Genomic DNA, 17274 nt, shown 5'->3' with positions numbered 1-17274 from the left:
GGATTACAACTCAGCTTCTTACCAGGAGGTTGTGTTATCAGTTGTGTTTTTGGTTTTTTTCCCCCCAAGAACTTAATGGTTTTAGGTTCACCATTTAGACCTGTGATCCATTTTCTTTTCTTCCTGCCGTATTAATTTATGTACAAAATTCAAATACAAATTTAAACAAATTCTTTCACTTTCCCTCACCCACCTACCCATCAAATTGTACAACCCAATCATTAATGCCCCCTTCCACTTGCACATCCACATCCCTCTGCTTCCAGCCTCTCCCACCCCTCCTGGATCCTTATACTCATTCTACAATAACAGTTTCATACAATATTTATCCTTATGGGACTGAGTTAGTTGACTCAGCATAATACTCTTCAGTCCCAAGTTACGTACCCATTTTCAATGAGTTTTTGTCTATGATGTGAAATAGGAATCCTGTTTTAATTTTCTGCACGTGGAAATCCAATTTTGCCAGCATCATTTGTTTTATGCCCATTTGGCTTTCTTGTAAAAAAGCCATTTACCACAGCTGTTTTGATTTCTTTCTGGGTTTTCAATTATATTCTGTTGATCATTAAATCAGTATCAGACTGTTTTGATTTTTATAGCTATGTGATTATGTGTTGTTAAAAGCAAGAAGAGTTAGAACTGCTCTCCTGGTCTTAGTGAAAATTGTTTGGCTATTCAAAGAAACGATCTCCTTTCTTAATACATAAAATTGATTACCAGTTTTTCTATTTTGTAAAAAATGCTACTGGGATTTTATAAGGATTACAGTGTATCTGCAGATCAATTCAATTTCCAATCATGTCTTACTAAGATTTAATCCAGTATGTCTTCCAATCCATGAGCACAGGCATCTTTACATCTATTTAAAATTCCACAGCTAGTTCTAAAAGTTTTTTCTTATGATTTTCTATATACAAGATCATGTAATCTGTAAATATGATTAGCTTTTCTTCATCCTTTCTAATTTAAATACCTCTCATTTCTTTTTCTTGCCTTATTGTTCTAGCTACAGCTTCCAGTACAATATTTTATATGAATGGACATGCTTTCTTTCCCCCCATTTTCATGGGGAAAATTCTCAATCTTTATTGGTAGAGTAATTGGTTATTAAATAGTTTTAGCATGTTGAGGAACTTTCCTTCTTTCCCCTATCTTGTTAAGTGGTTTTATCAAAAAAAGGTGCTGGATACTTTTTATTATAAAAGTTTTCATGCACATGTTGTTGTTGAGTACCATCAAGTTATAACTGACTCATTGAGTTTTCAGAGGCAGTAAATCGCATGGGAGGAGATGGCCCATCTTTCTCCCACAGAGCAAGTGGTGGATTCAAACTATGTACCTCTGGATTAGCAGTGCTATTCCTTACTACTAAGTCACCGGAGCTTCCTCCAAGCACAAACACACAAAAATAAAGAATTCTCAAGTACTTATAACTCAGTTTAGTTTTAGCAATTATCAACCTATAGCCAATCTTATTTCATCTACACCACAACCCCATGAAAACACAAATTATGAAGATTATATGTTTATGTTTGCATGCACATTTATCTGCATATACACAAACATGTGTATACTCTGTAGCTTTAATATGCTGTCATTATTAGGTGAGTAGATTTTGACTCATAGCTACTCCATGTGACAGAATAGAAATGCCCCATATGGGACCAGAGATCCAGGCTTTCCTTATGTGGAGAAACTGGGTAGGTTTGAACTGTCAATCTTTTGTTAGCGGCTGAAAACTTAACCATTGCACCATCGGGGATCCTTAGTTTTAACACATGTAAATATTTCTATACTTTAGCTCTATAGGTTAATGTAGTGCTAGTCATTGGCAATTGCTGTAGGTAAAAGCAACAGTACAAATAAGGTTAGCAGTGATAGGGAAATGCCTCATTGTATCCTCAATATTCACTGTGGGCTAGACATTTAGGACTCCTCTCCAAGAGACCAACTATAGCAAAGATAAAGCTCAAGAGACTATTTAATCTAACTCCTTAGTTAAGACTCTCAAACAAGATGTGTGATTTTTTTTTCTTTTTTTGCTCTCCTTTAGGAATTGAAGATACCTTTTCCTACAAAGAGGCTATCAAGGCATCATGGTTACCTGTGTTCCTATTCTGTATATAACTCTGTATATAACTGTCACTATTTGGAATCCCATGTATTAAAATGACAACGTTTAATGCCTGCTCTCTCTACATATTTTGGGGTTCCTGATGGCCACTTGGATTCTTGCCATACCCATATAATCATATCATGATCATCTTTCATTTCCATAATCATATTAATATAAGCAACTTATAAAGCAATTATGGGCCAAACTGCCGAACCCTGTGATAAGTACTTTATATAAATATCTCGTTGATTCTCCAAAGACTCTTAAGCTAAGTTTTGTCTACAGAATGGATATAATGAGCACACTTATATTCTTACACTCAGAAGTTAATTAACTTGTCAGTGCCAGCATTCAAACTCAGAATAGTCTGATCTACCAGTCCATGGTTTTTTTTGTTTTGTTTTTTTGTGTGACCACCTCTTACTTCATTCTTTTAGAAAATGCTCTTTATTATATGATTTTAAGAATACTAATGAAGGGTCACTGTATAACATTTAAACACTACTGAAGAGAAAATTTCCTTTTTTCAGAGATATTAGTCTATGTGGTAATATGACCTCCATGACCCTAAGACCAGAAGAACAAAATGGTGTCCAGTTATTATTGGGAACACTCTAAAAGGGATTATAGTAGAAGGTTCTGGATAGAGTGTGATTTTGTGAAACCAAAACTCAAAACCAAAAATGCCCAGGATTATTGGTCCAATAAAGACAGGTGGAACCTCTGAGACTATGGCCCTAAGTAATCTTAGGGGGGGAAAAGCACCCCTGTGGATCAACTTTCAGCCAAGCAATAGGTAGCTGTATAAGGGGAATAATAATAATACCAGGGAGATAATTCACTTCTAAGAATAATCAACCACTTAAAACCAAAAAGGAAGTATCTGCCCAGGGATAGAGCTTGGAAATCAAGATGGGGGAAAAAATATAAGGATTAATGAAAATGAGAATCATATGTAATTAGAAATATTTTTAAAATAACACCATTCATATACATTATTTTCCAATTTGATTTTTTTTTCAAGAAAGAATGTATCTTGGACATCTTTCCTTAGTAAATGATTTAAATCTTAATATCTATATGTTGTTGTTATGTGCCATTGAGTCACTTGCAGCTCATAGTGACCCTATGTACAACAGCCCTAGACCCTGCTCTATCTTTTGCCAATCTTATTGTCTCCAAAACACCCATCCCCATTATCCCAGGAACGGAATCAATCCATCTCATCAAGTGTCTTCCTCTCCTGTGCAGTCCTTCCACTCTCCCAAGCATGACATCCCTCTCCAAGGACTGGTGTCTCCTAGCAATATGGCCAAAGTATGTCAGATAAAGCTTCAGAATCCTTGCCTCCAAGGAGCAGTCTGGCTTCAGCCTCTCCAGAATGAACTTGTTTGTTCTAGCAGTCCATGGTATATCCAATGCTCTTCTCCAGCATCAAAGCTCAAAGGCATCAATTCTCCTTCTATCATCCCTAGTCACTATCCAGCTCTCTGATGCATAGCAAGTCATGGCAAAGACCATGGTCTGTATCAGGAGTATCTTAGTCTCCAGACTGACATCATTGCTCCTCAGTACCTTGGAGATGTCTCTGACAGCAGACTTTCCCAATGCCATTCATCTTTTCATTTCCTGGCTGCTGGTACCAAGAGTGTGGATTGTAGAGCCAGTCAAACTGAAGCTGTCAACAATTTCAATCTCTTCATGATATTGCAAATCAGCCCAGTGGTGAGAATCTTTATTTTCTTGATGTTGAGCTTCAACTATTATTGAAGGCTGCAGTCCTTGACCTTCGGCAGCAAGTGCTTCAGGTCCTCCTCAGTTTTACCAAGCAGGGCTGTGTCATCTGCATAAGGTAGATTGTTGATGAGTCTACCTCAGATCCTGATGCCACACTTCTCCTCATAGAGCTCAGCCTCCCAGATAATCTGTTCTGCATATAGATTGAAAAGATATGGAGATAGGACACATCCTTGATGCACACCCTTCCCAATTTTGAACCATGCAGTGTTTCCTTGCTCTGTTCTGACAACTGCCTCCTGGTCCAAGTATAAGTTTCACATAAGCACAATCAAGTGTTCTGGGATTCCCATTTTTCTCAAAGTCAGCTACAGTTTGTTGTGATCCACACAGTTAAATGTCTTTGCACAGACAATAAAACATATATAGACATCCCTCTAGTATTCTCTGCTTTCAGCCAAGATCCATCTGACATAAGCTATAATATCCCTAGTGCCATGGTCTCTTCTAAATCAAGCCTGCACTTCAGGCAGTTCTCTGTCAATGTGCTGTTCCAGTCATTTTTGGATAATCTTCAGCAGAATCTTGCTTGCATGTGATATCAATGATACTGTTTAATAATTTCCACACTCTGTCAGATCACCTTTTTTTGGAATGGGAACAAATAGAGATCTCTTCCAGTCAGTTGGCCAGGTGATTGTCCTCCAGATTTCTTGGCACAACTTGGTGAGCACATACCAGGCCAGTATCTGTTGGTTGAAATATGTCAATCAGTGTGCCATAAATTCCTAGGACCTTGTTTTTTGCCAATTCTTTCAGAGCAGCTTGAACTTCCTCCTTCATCACCACAGGCTCTTGCTCATACATTGTTTGATGAAATTCTTCTGTGTCCACCAATTCCGTTTGGTACAATGACTCTGTATATTCTTTCCATCTTCTTTTAATGCTTCCTGCATCATTTAATATTCTGCCCAAAGTATCCCTAAGTACTGCAACTCGAAGTTTGAATTTGTTCTTCAGTTCCTTGAGCTTAAGTAATGCTGAGCGAGTTCGGCCCTTTTGATTTTCTGACTCCAATTCTTTGCACATTTTATTGTAACACTTTACTTTGTCTTCCCTCGCTGTCCTCTGAAATCTTCTGTTCAACTCCTTAATATCTTGATTTCTTCCCTTTGCTTTGGCTTCTCGGAGCTCCAGTGCAATATTTAGAGTTTCTTCTGAACTCCATCTTGGTCTTTGCTTCCTTCTCAGTTTCCATTTTATTGTTAGTCTATTGTAACAATATATTCTATGGCTCTGAAATGTATGGTTGAGGCTGAGCTGACCCATAGTTGACCCTCCAGTGGGTTTTCAGAGGCAGAAAATTGCATGGGAGGAGACTGCTCATCTTTCTCCCACAAAGCAGCTAGAAGATTCAAATTGCGTGCCTTTGAGTTGACAACACCATTCCTTATCTACTAGTAAGGCCACTAGAGCCTCCATTCCATAGATGTAATTTATTTGTATAATACTTACTGATGAACATTTCTTTTACCCAACTGTGGAAGTATTAGTAAATGAGAAATTGCAAGGTCAAAGAGAATGCTCTTAATTAATAAGCTGATCTCTTTTATGTCAATGGTTATCCACTTGTTGACATTTTTAAAATTTATACAAAATCTTTCTCAGGATTACCATCTAGTTTTTAGACCTCTTCTCCTACCCATCTCTCACTCCATCATGGTTATCTAAGCTAAACAATGATATCTGATGAGTATTAATAGTTCTTGAATCACAAATGCAATCCATTCCGAAGTGTCTTGAAATTGAATTTGTAGTTAAATCAGTACAGGTGTACACGGTTTTTATTTAGCCTTACTTAAGTGTAAGAAAAGTAGCCCTTTTGGAGTGGAGTCTGTGTAACATATCAGGATGCTAACTGAAAGGTGAGCAATTAAAATCTACACCAGTTGCTCCTCAGGAAAAAGATGGACAATTTACATTGTAACGATTTATAGCCTCCGACATCCAGATGAATTTCATAGAATTAATTGTGAGTAGGTACTGTTGTTGTTGTTGTTAGATGCCACAACAGATTTGAACCCTGTCCTATCTTGTGCCATCCTCACAATCTCTGATACACTCAAGCCCATTGCTGTAGTCAGTGTGTCAATCCACCTGGTTGAGGGTCTTTCTTCCCTTCTCTGTCCTTTCCAAGCATGATGTCCTTATCCAAGGAATAACCTCTCCTAGCAACATGGTGGGTTCAACCTTTTCAAAATGAGGTCAAATTTATATAACAATAAAGGATAAGTAGGGCTTCCTGCATTTCCCTAAAGACAACCTCTCCCTGACCATGTCCCAGCCCACATTCCATGCCTTGTCTTGGTAGTCTGTTGTCATTAATAGTCCCAGTATCACTATACTCTTTCTTTCCACCTCACCTGCCATTAGACATCAATAGGGCCAGCGGGCTCTCATTCCCATCAAGGTCCAAGTCTGGTGAGTCATCCTCTGAGTCATTCAGGCAGGCACCAGTGATGTTGAACTGCAGAAAGAGGATGCTAAGTTATATCCTGTCTGGTACTTCCACATGAATAAGGACAGCCAATTCCCTCTAATTTCACTGATTATCTCATTTTTAAAACCATCTGAACCCCATGCCCACCACCAAATTATCACAGCATTAGGAAATTGAGAATGCTAGGTTAGTTCAGGGTAAAATTATCAAACATATGAAATATGTTTACCAAAACAGGTGGGGAGGGGCATCTTTAAATTCCCAGCAAAAGCATCACAGTCTTAAGGTCTGGTGGATCTTGGAGAAGTGCTTTCCTCAAACATCTGCTCTAGACTTCAATCTGACATTCATGCATCATGTTCTCAATTGTCATTCTCTTCCCAACATTTCAGAATTCAAATATCTTTTCTGAGAAGAGCTCTGACCATCTCCCATAAGGAGACCAACATACACCCTTGATTGTGTTATAATAACACTTTACTGAATTTGTTTTTATGCCTATCCTTTAAGTTGGCCTGTAAGCCTTCTGATGGCTATGTCCATGGGTCCTATCACAGTGCCCATCATAGGAAAGGTCTCAATAAATGTTTGATAAATGAGTGGGACTGGTAGCTAAATATCAGGAGCCTGAAGGAAAGCAGGCCAAGATAGTCTGCCTTTTCTATGTTTTGTTCTTTCCAGGGACCCGAGGGTTGGGTTGAACCCATGGGCCAGCACCCACCTTTGCTTTCTTGTAAGAGCCTGTCTTCAGTGCCTGATGATTGTTCGTGTCCATGAGATTATAGCTCAACTGGCCAGCTGGCCCCAAGGCAGAGCTCTCCTTGCCCTTTCGCTCTGCCTTCTTGAAGAGGTCTGTAGGCTTTAGACCTTTCTTCTTTGAACCACCTTTGGTGGGTAGTGACAGCCTGGACACAGATACTGTTGTGCAATGAGCTGGCCTGGTTAAGGGAATGGAGCCAGCTGGGAAGATCCTCGGCAGTCCAAAGATATTGCTAGTTTTCCTAACATTCTGCTGGAAGATATCCTGTAAGAGTGTTAGTACACAAGGGGATTAGTACTTACTCAAGAGTTATCTCTATGCTAATAGAGAGCTGCTTGGCATTGGCATGTGGCTTGCAGATGTTCTATATATAGACAGTTATTGCAAAGCCTTAGGGACTACAGGTTTTAAGGAGAGGTTCTAGTTCTAACCCTGCTATTCGCTAGATCTTGAGAAAGTCATATGACCAATTCTGAAACTGTTTGTTCAGGTATAAAATGAAAAAAATTAGGCTGGATAGGTAGTTTTCAAAGATGGTCTGCAGCTGCTTTGAGTTTCTCAGAGAGTCCTGGGGATTGGAGGCAGGTAGAAGGCAAACAAGAGGAATAGGTAGAACTCTAGGCCTCCCATCTTCATCTAATTAAGAGCAGCAATGTGTTGTATATATTGAGCATCCACATAACATCTTATTTTTTTAAAAGGCTTTAAAATACTAAAAGTCACTGGATCAAATATGACTTATCTCTTTTTTTCCTCTTCTAGCTAGCCCAAAGTGAGGTGTATAAAATATCGTTTAAGTGAGAAGAATTGAGGAAATGGTAGGTTTTTAATGAAAATCTAAAAAATTCCGACAGATGGCAGTATAAGAGGATGAGGCAAGAGGTGGACAACATTAATTTATGGTGTACCAGTGAAACATGTTATAAACAGTGGGACTAGAAACCCTATTTCTCAGTAGCTTACTCTGATAACCCTTCTGCATGTATGTATATCCCAAACTCCATAGAAGATTAATGTACATAGCATAACATTACAGCTTCTGAGCTGAAGGAAAGTTTTAAAGTCCTGAAGTCAAATTTTCCTCTAGTGCCTCTGCTACTTCACCAGCCCACACTAAGGTCTCTCTTTGTTGTAACATCTGTTAATAATGGCTCACATTTATTGAGTACTTACTCTGCCAGGTACTATATGAGAGACTCTATATACTTTAGCTCTTAATTCTACTAAAACTCTGAAAGATTGGTATTACAGTCATTTTCCATATGAGAAAATTGAGGATCTGAAATGTTTGTAAGTGACAATGTGAAAAACAGAACCCACATTTCTCTGAACTTCTTATCACTATGGCTCACTGTCTTGTGGTAAACGCCCTCTTATAAAATATGGCTTTGTAATCATCTTCATCCCAAGAGAACTGTCATTTGTATAAGGCAAAGACTAAGTAAAAATATTAGCAACAACTACTACTATGGTAACCATTACCACACTGTAACCCAGTATCAGAATTTACTGAGAATATATAGTAGTCTAAGCACATAAATATGCTTCAGGTTCAGCCTATATTACTTTATTTAATTCTTTCAACTACCCCTATTCTTGCTGCTTTGGAGATGAGGCAACAGAGGCTCAGAAAAGTTAACTCTTTCAGGGTCTTTTACTAGATGATAAATTTGTTACGGGGGAAAAAAACCTGTTATTCATGCAACCTAATATACTAGCACAATCAAAAACTGAATAAACAGACATTAGTAGGGTTTCCCAACCTTTTTATCAGGCTCTTATGCCAACATCAGAAACCTGACCTGCCACATGAGGCTCATTCTCTTTTCAAATGCTTTCCCTCCACCCATGCTTCTTACTTCCACCAAGCGGATCTCCCTAGCCAGGTCTTTAATGAGCTGTACAGTCCGAACTGTCTCTGGGATTTCATCTTCATGGTCTGCCAGAGCCTGTCAAGCAAGAAACATGAGGAATAGACCTACACATCAATGGATAACTGGGTTTTTTTATAAAATATAAGGCAAATGAATAGATTTTCCAACAAACGGTACATATTGGAGATACATATATAGACATGATCCTCAATTTATATCTCATATCATTTGAAAAACTTCACTTCATAATGGATGAAGATCTAAATCTAAAACCTAAACCTTCTAGAAGAGATGAGAAAGATCTGTGATCTTAGGTTAGGCAAAAGGTTCTTAAAAAGAACCATAAAGCATGAATCATAAAGCAAAATGAAAAAATAGAATTAAGAAAGGGAGTTCTTGTGATTTTAGAGGTAAGGAGTTGTGCTGCCAATCCAAAAAAAGCACGTGGTTCAAATCCAGCATCTTCTCCAGGGAAGTAGATGGGCAATCTCCTCCTGTGCAAATTATAGCTTCTGAAAATCTGCTGAAGGGTTAGCTATGAGTTGGTTTAAACTCAGTAGCACAACAATAATAAAAAATAAAAACCCTTTGAAAAGTATGTCAAGAAAATGTAAGTTACAGACTGTGAGAAAATATTTGCAAAATATATATTTGGATAAAAGATAGATATAAAAAGACAGTATGAGGAACTCAGTTGGGGGTTAAGATGTCATACAGTTAATAAATGACAGAACACAAAATGGAAACAAGTTTTTCTGATTCCAAGGTCTATATTTTATCAGTGCATTGATTCTACTGATGTACATCCTGTGTAGAAGAGGAAAAAAAAAAACTGTGTCACAAAGTTTAGTTCAAAGTGCTATTGAATCTAAGGAAAGAAGTTTTTAAAACATGAATTCAACTTATTTAAGCAGAAATATCTTGCTTAAATATAATGTTATTATAAGCAAAAAAAAATTTAAAAATAAATCAGTGTAAAAGCAATGGCTGATTTAGTCACTTCAATTAAATTATCAGTTAATTACACAGAAAAGTGGTTTTGTATGAAAAAGATAAAGCCAAGGTATTTGTTGTGAAATCAGATCTACAGCTATTATATTTTTCACCTTTTATTTTAAAAAAAGTTTATTTTTTTTTTCTTGTTGTATACTGTCGAATCAGATCTGAGTGGCAAAGGAGATTGCCTCTCCTTCTCCAGTGGAGCAGCTGGTGGATTTGAACCACATGCCTTCAGGATTGCAGTGTAGCTTCTTTACCACTAGGCCACCAGAGCTCCCTTATTTTTAACTTTTCATAAAACCAAACTAGCATAGTGGGACCACTCTTTGGAAGGGTAGAGGGACAGAGCAAGAGCAGATGATGGATGAGATGGATTGACTCAATAACTGGGGTAATACAGGTAGGTGTGTCGGACACAATGAAATTAGCTCAAGATAGAGCAGGGTTCAGAGCTGTTGTAGAGAGGGTCACTAGGAGTTGCAAGAAATTTGATGGCACATAACCAACAACGACAGTGATGAAACTATAAACTTCTGTTTTCCATGTTGTTATGTGCTGTTGAGTCACATGTTTTCCATGGTTCACTTTTTCCCCTCCCTTTAACACTATTAATCTTGCTGAAATTTACTTTGGTGGATGGAGTGTGGTGCAGTATGAATTAATGTGGTACAGCTAGATAATCTTAATGGTTCGCTCACTTAGGGGTTCTGAAAAGGAAAAAAAAAAAACAAACCACACAAACAAAATAATACAAAACAAAAACCAAACCACCCCCACACACAAAAAGCCTCCTGTAGAAGTAATTTGCATTTCACAAAAGATCTCCTCCATGAATATGGACTCCTCAGATGTGTGTCCTATTCTCCTCTAGCTTCCTCTGGTTAAATTGTTTGGGCTGATCCTCAGGTCCTGGGACCATTCTGGCCCATCATTCTTAGAATTCACTCACCCACTTATCTCCCTTTTGGTGTTCCTGATGTTTTACTTAGAAGCTCATTTTGTGGAAGGAGTCAAAGATGAAACTCAAGCTAGCTACACTTAATGGATGTGGAAAAAGAGAAATCAGTCTATGGCCCAGGTATAGCTCAGTTCTGGAAGCAAGGGAAGGCCCAAAAAATTAAGTTCAAGGGTATCTTAGGGAAAAGTTGGCAATAAGAAAAGGGAGACTGAGTAGGTTAAGGAGCAGTGGCTGAAAAGATCTCTTAAACTGTGTATACAGAGGAGTCTATAAGAAACATTTGAAGCCCATTATATACTGTTTTTATTTTCTTAAAATTTTTCTAAAATATGGTGAATAAGTAATGTATTCACACAGTTCAACTACCAAATATAAAAAGGTATATACTGATATTTCCATTCTTGCCTGTCAGCCTATCATGCTACTCTCACTTTTATTAGTTTATTACCCTTCAAGACTATGTCTTTAGGAAAATACAAGCATATATATAAAGCAGCGTACCATACACACAATTCTACACCTTCACTTGAGAAATTCTATGGATCTTTCCAAATCAATACATAAAAATATTCTCTTTATGTTCCATATTTTCTTCTTTATTGTTTTTATGTACTATTGAGTTGGCACTGGCTTCTTTTTTTTTCCTTCAGAGGAAATAAATTGCACAGAAGAATGTCCATCTTTCTCCTGTGGAGCAGCTGCTGGACTCAAACACACGCCTTTGGGTCGGGAATGCAACTCCTTACCACTAAGCCACCAAGAGCACATTCTCTTTTAGCTATTTAACATTACATTAAACACATGGATTTTCAAAAGGCCACTTTGGCAGTTTGCATGAAGAACCTTACATTTTTTTACTATATTTTAAGCCGTAACTGCTTTTTTAGAAATAGAACTTGAAGAAATATCAAGAGATGAGGGACAAAAATGGGTGCATATAGGGATTCACTGCTAGATTTTCCATAAATTGTGATGCTGTTCAGCACCATCAAGTAAATTTTCAACTCACAGTAACCTCATCTGACAGAGTAGAACTGTCCCATAGGATTTTCTTGGCTATAATCTTTATGTGATTTAACTACCAGGCCTGTCTCCCATGGAGCCACTTGCTGGGTTAGGATCCATCCTGCTACTATCTTGGTTCAGATCTATCGTTATTTCTCAACTCTCTTTTTCTCATTGTCACTGAGTTGAAAATGACTCATAGCTGACCTGACATTGAGTTTCTGAGGCTGTAAATTACATAGGAAGAGATTACCAGGTCTATCACCTATGGAGCCACTGCATGGGTTTTTAATGACTGTGCTAGTACAACTATTCCCCTTCTTAAAAACAGATAAAAAAGTAATAATAAGTAATTAGTTGAGTAAGGAATGTTACATCTCTGCAAAAGAATGTCATGTAAAAATAACATCTATGTCATGTATCAGAATGTCATGTAACATTTATGAAGAACTTTGGTGACATAAGAAAATATAAACAAACAGATTCAGACATACATAACAAATGTTTTTAAAATTCATAGAAATTAACATAAGGAAATAGAAAAGAAGGTTACTGATAGTTCCCTCTGAGTATTATTCTTCTATATTTTTTATATTTCTCCATAGTAGACATGTATTATTTTCTATAATCAGAAATAAAGCTTAAAAATATAATCTAAGTAATCCTATCTCAGTCTTACACTCACATCCACTAGTCCTTAAATTATCCCCAAAACATCCACCCAAAGCCAGGCCCTGGATAGGATAGGACTCTAGAGGAGGTAGAGAAATAATAATATTACTTCTTTTCTTGTCCAGGCTCTAAAAGCCAAATTTAAGGCTTTGCCACCATGGACCAGGTAGGAAGCAGGGTGTCTCCTGTTCTCTCGCAAACCTAAGAAAAGAGGAAAGCACACTGTCAAGGAAGCCATCCAAGGAAGTGAAAGACTTTGTCAGGCAACCAGAGTAAAAATCCATGCTCTATTCTTCAGAAAAAAAGAAAAAACAGGAACATTCTCTTAAAATGGTAAGATTAGGGATATGGAAAACAGACTATCAGTTTCTAGAAGTTAGAGATGACTAAAGGGAAAGCAATACTATATTGGAATAGCACTAGGGAGATCATTTTGGTGATAGAATCAGAGTATATTTTGACTGCAGTGCTTTTGATAGCCTCCCCCGACACATACACACACTCAGTGGAGTGGGACAAGAGACATTTGTACAAGGTTTCATACCTCGGAAGATATCCAGGATGTGCTTTCCCACATACCAACAGATGGTCTCAAAATTGGGGAACTTGAAAAGGTCTGCTGTACTTAGTCGCTTCTCAATCTCATAAGCTCTGGAGGAAGTAAGGACAACAGATACAATGATAACAGGGCTCCCATTTACTGAGCATCTATCAGGTATTGTTCCAGTTGCTTTATACTCATTATCTTTATTTTCACAACTACTTTGCTATATATAGATTAGGAAATTTGGATTTATAGCTTATGTTCTTTGCCCAAAGTCATATAATTACTAGGTAAGGAATTGGTTTCAGCCTTTAGATTAAACATCGTCAAGAACATCCATCTTTTTCTGAGCATCTGGCTTCCCTATATGTTATAATCCTCATTCTAAGGGAGGACCCAAGGGCTCTAGCAGACAGAAGTTGCTAACTACAGAGTATCACAGCCTCAGGACTCACTTGAGCTGCATTTCAATGTTAAGGCTGTGTAAGAAGTTCCCTCCAAAGGCAAGGCAGTCTACAGGGGTCAGCACAGCATGGATCCATCCTGCAGTGTAACAAGGCAAAATTATATCACTAGGAAGTAAGTCAGGAGGAGGGAAGCATGAGATCTGGTAAGGATGGAAAGTGTGGCAAAGGGCCCATCTTCCTGTGGACATTTCTCTAGCCCACTCAATTCAACCCTAACTCCTTCAGAGCAGTCGATCTTGCAGAGAGTCATATCATTCTAAGCTATTCCACTGTCTCAATACCCATTCTTGCTTAGTCTATTATTGTAACTCTGAACTATATCAACCTATGCTATTAGTAAAGTCTTTCGATTTCCCTCCTCTCTGCTTCCAACTCTAGTCATGGCATCACCACCCTGCAACAACTACCTTTTCTAATTCTGCCCTAAGTAAAACAAAAAAGATTTCTGCGGTTGAGCAGGGTTGAATACTAATGCCTGTTCTTCTATTTTCTAGTTAAGTATCCATTCCATAGCTTAGTTTTGAATGCACTTAGCCAGAACTCAATTATTCCTCTTTTCTGTTACCCTAGACCTCCTTTAGAGACCTTCTGGTTTTCCTTCTTAAATTAAAATCATCTCCTCTTGGTCCATCCTTGCTACTGCCTCATTCAGATCTATCATTTTCTCTCAACCTCTCTTTCTCTCACCACCTTTGAGTTGAAAATGACTCATAGCTGACCTTTGAATTTCTGAGGCTGTAAATCACATGGGAAGGGATTACTCATCTTTCTCCTGCTGAACTGCTGGTAGTTTCAAAATTCCTGAGAAAGAGAGATGTGGCTTTTTGGTTTTCACTGCAACTCCCTATAGATTAGGTCTACTCTCCATCCATTCTGCACTGGCTTGGTTCAGATCTGTCATTATCCTTCATCTAAGGCTTCTGCAATAATCTCCAAATTGGCTCCTCTACTACAGTGGTTCAGAAAACCCTAGGGGCTTTCTGTGATTCTTTAAGAGAATATGAAGTGAAAACTGTGCTCGTGATAACATTAAGATGTTATACGCCTTTTTCATTCTCATTCTCTCCCAAGTGTACAGAACTCTACTAAATCTATAAGCAAATTGAATTCACCAGTCAGAAACTAAGTGCCCAATATGGGAAAGGCATTATGCTAGAAAAGGCAAAGGGTTCTAAAATGGGCAAATAAATGCCATGGAATAGGCATAAAAGAGAAAATAAAACTGAGCAATTGGATTCTGGAAGATAAGTGTTCTTTACTTACTTGAGAGCTAGGTGTAAACTGTAAAGCCAGCTGTAAGCTGTTAATTGTGTTTGGGGAGAACATTGTTCTAAGTGGTACAGCACTTGCCTATAAGTTTACTGTACTAAGATAACTTGGGGTTGCCATGATACTGAAATCTGTGCCACTGGTATGTCAAATGACATAAGGGTTACCCATGGAGGATAGATTTTGGTGGAGCTGCCGGACTAAGACAGACTTGGAAACAGGATGGGCCATCTACTTCCTAAATAACAAGCCTATGAAAACCCATGAATACTAAAAGAAGAGGATGGTTATAGTAATATAATGACAGAGCCCAAATTGGATGTCAGTTGAAATGTGGAAAAGCAATTACAAACATTGTTTAATAATCGGAACACAGACTGCATTTAGCTTGAATGTAGGAAAACTGGAAATTGTTAAAAATTAAATGGAACACATGAATATCAACATACTAGGCATTAGTGAGACTAGATGGACCAGTTTTGGCGACACTAAATCAGATAAGCATATGGTGTACTATGCAGGAAATGAAAAACAGAAGAAGAATGCTGTTGCAGTCACAGTTAAAAAGTCAATTTCAAGTTCTATCCTGAAATAATGTTGTGAGTGATAGGATAATATCCATATGCATACAAGGAAAACTCGTTAACACGACTATTATTCAAATATATGCTCCTACATCTAGAGCCAAAAAAGAATTGATGCCTTTGAGCTGCAGTGTTGGAGAAGAGTACAACACATCCCATGGATGACCAGGAGAACAAACAGATGTCTTAGAGAGGGTGTAGGCAAAGTGCTCTTTGGAGGTAAGAATGATGAGCTTGTCCTCACATACTTTGTGCATGTTGCTAGGAGGGGCTATTCCTTAGGGAAGGACATGATGCTTGGAAGCGTGGAGGGTCTGAAAGGAGATGAAGACTCACAACTAGGTAGACTGATATGGTGACTACTGCAATGGGCTCTTGTGTGTCAGAAGTGTAAGAATGGTGCAGGAAAGAACAGGACTCAGATCTTTTATTCACAGGGTTGCCATGAGTCATACTCGAGTTGATGGTACCTAACAAGAACAACTATAACATAAAACCAATAAAATATGAAATTGATAAATAAATAGACTAACAGACCTGTGCAATAAAACAGAAAATCCAGAATTAGGTCCAAATAAATATGTGAATCAATATATGGTAATGGTGGCAATTTAATTCAGTGGAGGAAAAATGGATTATAACACTAGAAAAAATAATTAACACTCTGGAAAAAGAAAATATCCAAAAGGAAGGATATAATGGACACATTCAATAGAAGAATGGAGAAAAGAGAAAAATTAGAGAAACTTAAAATAGAGCAAACTCAGGGACCTGTAGAACTACACAGAAATGCATAATGTACATTCAGAGATACAGAAGAAAAAGGTGTGGTGACGAAAAAGTATTTAAAGGAAAAATTGCTAGGAATTTCACAAATATAGCTGAATAAACAAATCCACATATCCAAAATTTAAATGAACCCAAAACAATATAAATAAAAAAGGAAACCCATGACAAGAAAAATTAGAGGGAAATTGCTAAAAATTTAATAAAGGAAAAAAATACTCATAAAGCACAGTGAAACAGCACATTACCTGTAGGGAAAAACAATTCAAATGACAACACAAATCTCATCAGAAACCACAAAAACCAGATGGGAAGTGGCAGAACTTTTTCTAAGTGCTGAAAGAAAAGAACTATCAAATCAGAACTCTAGATCCAGTAAAAATACCCATCAGGAATGATGAGTAAATTGAGACATTTCAGATAAAGGAAACTTAAGAGAATTTGTTAGCAGTAGATCTACCCTAAAACAATGGCTACGCCTCAAATTAAACCCACTGCCACTGAGTCAGTTTTGACTGGTATGTGAGGCCATAAATCCTTATGGGAGGAGAATGCCCACCTTTCTCCCACACAGAAGCTGGTGGATTAGAACCACTGACCTCTCAGTTAGCAGGGCAACATGTAACACATTAGGCCACCAAAGCTCCTATACTATAATAATGGCAAATGGAAGCTCTCTAAAAGGGAAGGAAATAATAAAAGAACGAATCATAGAAAATCAGGAAGGAAAAAAGAACAATAGAAAAAAACTCAAAAACTATAATTATGGACGATGTATCTCTAAGCATATGTAAAGGAAATATTTAAACACATAGATATGAGGTAGATTCCCTATCTACATAGCAATTCTACAGGATGCATCACCTTTGACCGATAAATACTGCGACTATACTTCAGAGACACTGATCCCAACATAAGGAACTACCATCAGCTGATGTGTTTGAAATCACAGAAGCCATGGAAAGCTTCATATATAAGTTATTAGATGGAGGACTGGTGA

The 17274-nt window shown here is 37.7% G+C and overlaps 1 protein-coding gene across 1 annotated transcript in view; it reads right to left on the bottom strand.

Annotated features, from left to right (window-relative positions):
- The window catches only part of PHF8 (PHD finger protein 8), a 213742-nt gene that overhangs the window by 95169 nt on the left and 101299 nt on the right, over positions 1–17274 (bottom strand). The window contains exons 9-14 of the mRNA XM_006898883.1: positions 13624–13711; positions 13169–13275; positions 12734–12825; positions 8976–9065; positions 7078–7380; positions 6280–6383 (exon numbers count right to left, since the gene is read on the bottom strand). Coding sequence (XP_006898945.1) covers positions 6280–6383; positions 7078–7380; positions 8976–9065; positions 12734–12825; positions 13169–13275; positions 13624–13711 — 784 coding nt within the window. The remainder of the gene's footprint in view (positions 1–6279; positions 6384–7077; positions 7381–8975; positions 9066–12733; positions 12826–13168; positions 13276–13623; positions 13712–17274) is intronic.

Source organism: Elephantulus edwardii, unplaced genomic scaffold (genome assembly GCF_000299155.1).
Source record: "Elephantulus edwardii isolate Elephantulus edwardi_28Jun2011 unplaced genomic scaffold, EleEdw1.0 scaffold00239, whole genome shotgun sequence".
Lineage (NCBI taxonomy): Eukaryota > Metazoa > Chordata > Mammalia > Macroscelidea > Macroscelididae > Elephantulus > Elephantulus edwardii.
The sequence above is the reverse complement of the archived record's forward strand: the minus strand, read 5'-3'. Positions and strand labels throughout refer to the sequence as shown.